We start from the raw sequence: 1,864 nt of genomic DNA, 5'->3' as shown, positions 1-1,864 counted from the left end.
CTCTAGGAGAAGGCTCGCTCACTGTTGGCTCTGTGAAACGTTCCTTGTCCCTCGGCTTCTTTGTGATCTCCACATGGGGTGGCATCTCTCATGTACTGTCTCTTGCCCCCTCTCTGCTTGGTCGCTTGCTTGGTTAATCTCTTATATCTCAGAAGAGATTGGCTCTCAAGATACACTCCGTGCTTATACTGCTTCATTGATATAACAAAGAAAAGCATTCCCAAAGGGGATTGTAACTACAGGGGGTGAGAGTTAGGATTCAGGACCCATTTTTGCTGGTGATGATGGTGTCATGGGACAAACCATAACACATCAGTTCCAATCATTGGTTTAAAAAAAAAAAAAAGCTTCAAAAAGCCATTTGGTTTTAGCTTTTTTTAAAAATGGGGCCTCTGTGAAACCTGCTGTGTCCTTCCTTACAGGACCATCTACGAGAAACTGGCCAGTGCGTTCACCGAAGAGCAGGCGGTGCTGTATAACCAGCGGGTGGAGGAGATCTCGCCCAACATCCGCTACTGTGCTTACAACATCGGTGAGCAGGGCCGGCTCCCACCTCCCTTGCGGATTGGCACCTGGCACTGCCAGCTCCGTCTCGGCAAGCGTGGAGGCTGTATTTCACTCTCTTCCCCTTCCTTCTCAGCCACCCCGGCATGGGTTTCTCATGACAAACACAGACTGTCGTTTAGGGTGCTTGACATCCGGAGAGCCTGGCCTGCTTCCGTCCCTGCCTGCAGGCTGCCTCACGCCCCTTGAGCAGCCCGCAGCCCTCAGGGAGCACTGGTCATGTCTCAGCGTGTTTGTAGAGCAGACAGAGCTCCTTTAAGGGCCAGTTGAATCTAGTGGTTCTTCAGAGAACAGATCCTTAAAGATCTCTCTCTCTCTTCCCCTCCCTCCCTGTCCTTCCCTCTCAGGGGACCAGTCAGCCATCAACGAGCTAATGCAGATGAGACTGCGCTCCGGGGGCACTGAAGGTCTCCTGGCAGAAAAGTTGGAGGTAATCTCGTTTGTACATCTTCTCTTTGTAATAGTGTGCACATCTTGTGACAGAAAGGTCCAGCGAGATGGGTAACCTGTAGTCTTGTCATCCAGGGAAAGTTGCTGTGAACATGTGCATTTTATGTTTTACATTTTCAGCAAAAAAAAATATAAATACTTAATATTTTTAAGTAGTCAACTCTTTTTTTAACATCATTACATCTCTTTTTCTAAGCAAGTAGCAGGCTCCTTTTTAAATGTGAAATCACATGCTCATTTCCATTTCCTAAAGGACATGTTCACTCCCGTGTCTTTCTGTGGCTGCACACGCCCCTCCCGCACGTGGAGGATTGGATCTAACTGCCTCGTGTCTGCCGATGGTCCCATGGGGGCAGTGTTGCCACGAGCAGCCTCTTCCTGGGTTTGCCTCCCCCCTTTTCTTAGCGACAGTTCCTGCAAATGGAATGGTACCTTTTAGGAGCTTTTGGCACATACTGACAAATGTCTTCAATTAGCTTTCTCTGAGCTTAACTGTGTGCTTGCCATGCACACACATGTGCTTTCCTCCTCGTCCCATACTGAGCGGGGCGGGGCTCTTTTACCTCCTCACTGCGTGTTCACTTGTGGAGTCTCCGTAAGTGAAGAGGCGCGGGGAGTGGCCTGACAGCTGCGTGCACTCCACATGCAGGAAACCGGGCCAGACCCTATAGGTGTGTGCTGAGGTCCAGTGAAGCCTGTGACCCAGAGCCCAGTGGCTCCAGCTGCCTTGTGGTTTCCCACCGGTAGGCTTTGTGCCTGTGACAGCGTGCAGTCTCACCACTTGCTGCCAGTGGGAAGTATTTGAATTCTTCTTCTCTGACAGGCTTCTGCTTTACATGAGTTCTGGCTT

The 1,864-nt window shown here is 50.2% G+C and overlaps 1 protein-coding gene across 1 annotated transcript in view; it reads left to right on the top strand.

Moving 5' to 3' along the window:
- Window positions 1–1,864, top strand: part of SRP68 (signal recognition particle 68) — a 33,280-nt gene that overhangs the window by 11,043 nt on the left and 20,373 nt on the right. The window contains exons 4-5 of the mRNA XM_045299501.1: window positions 423–532; window positions 912–1,027. Of these exons, the coding sequence (XP_045155436.1) occupies window positions 423–532; window positions 912–1,027 (226 nt within the window). The remainder of the gene's footprint in view (window positions 1–422; window positions 533–911; window positions 1,028–1,864) is intronic.

Source organism: Echinops telfairi, unplaced genomic scaffold (genome assembly GCF_000313985.2).
Source record: "Echinops telfairi isolate 266 unplaced genomic scaffold, ASM31398v2 ScPeMD7_7458;HRSCAF=8496, whole genome shotgun sequence".
Classification (NCBI taxonomy): domain Eukaryota; kingdom Metazoa; phylum Chordata; class Mammalia; order Afrosoricida; family Tenrecidae; genus Echinops; species Echinops telfairi.
The sequence above is the reverse complement of the archived record's forward strand: the minus strand, read 5'-3'. Positions and strand labels throughout refer to the sequence as shown.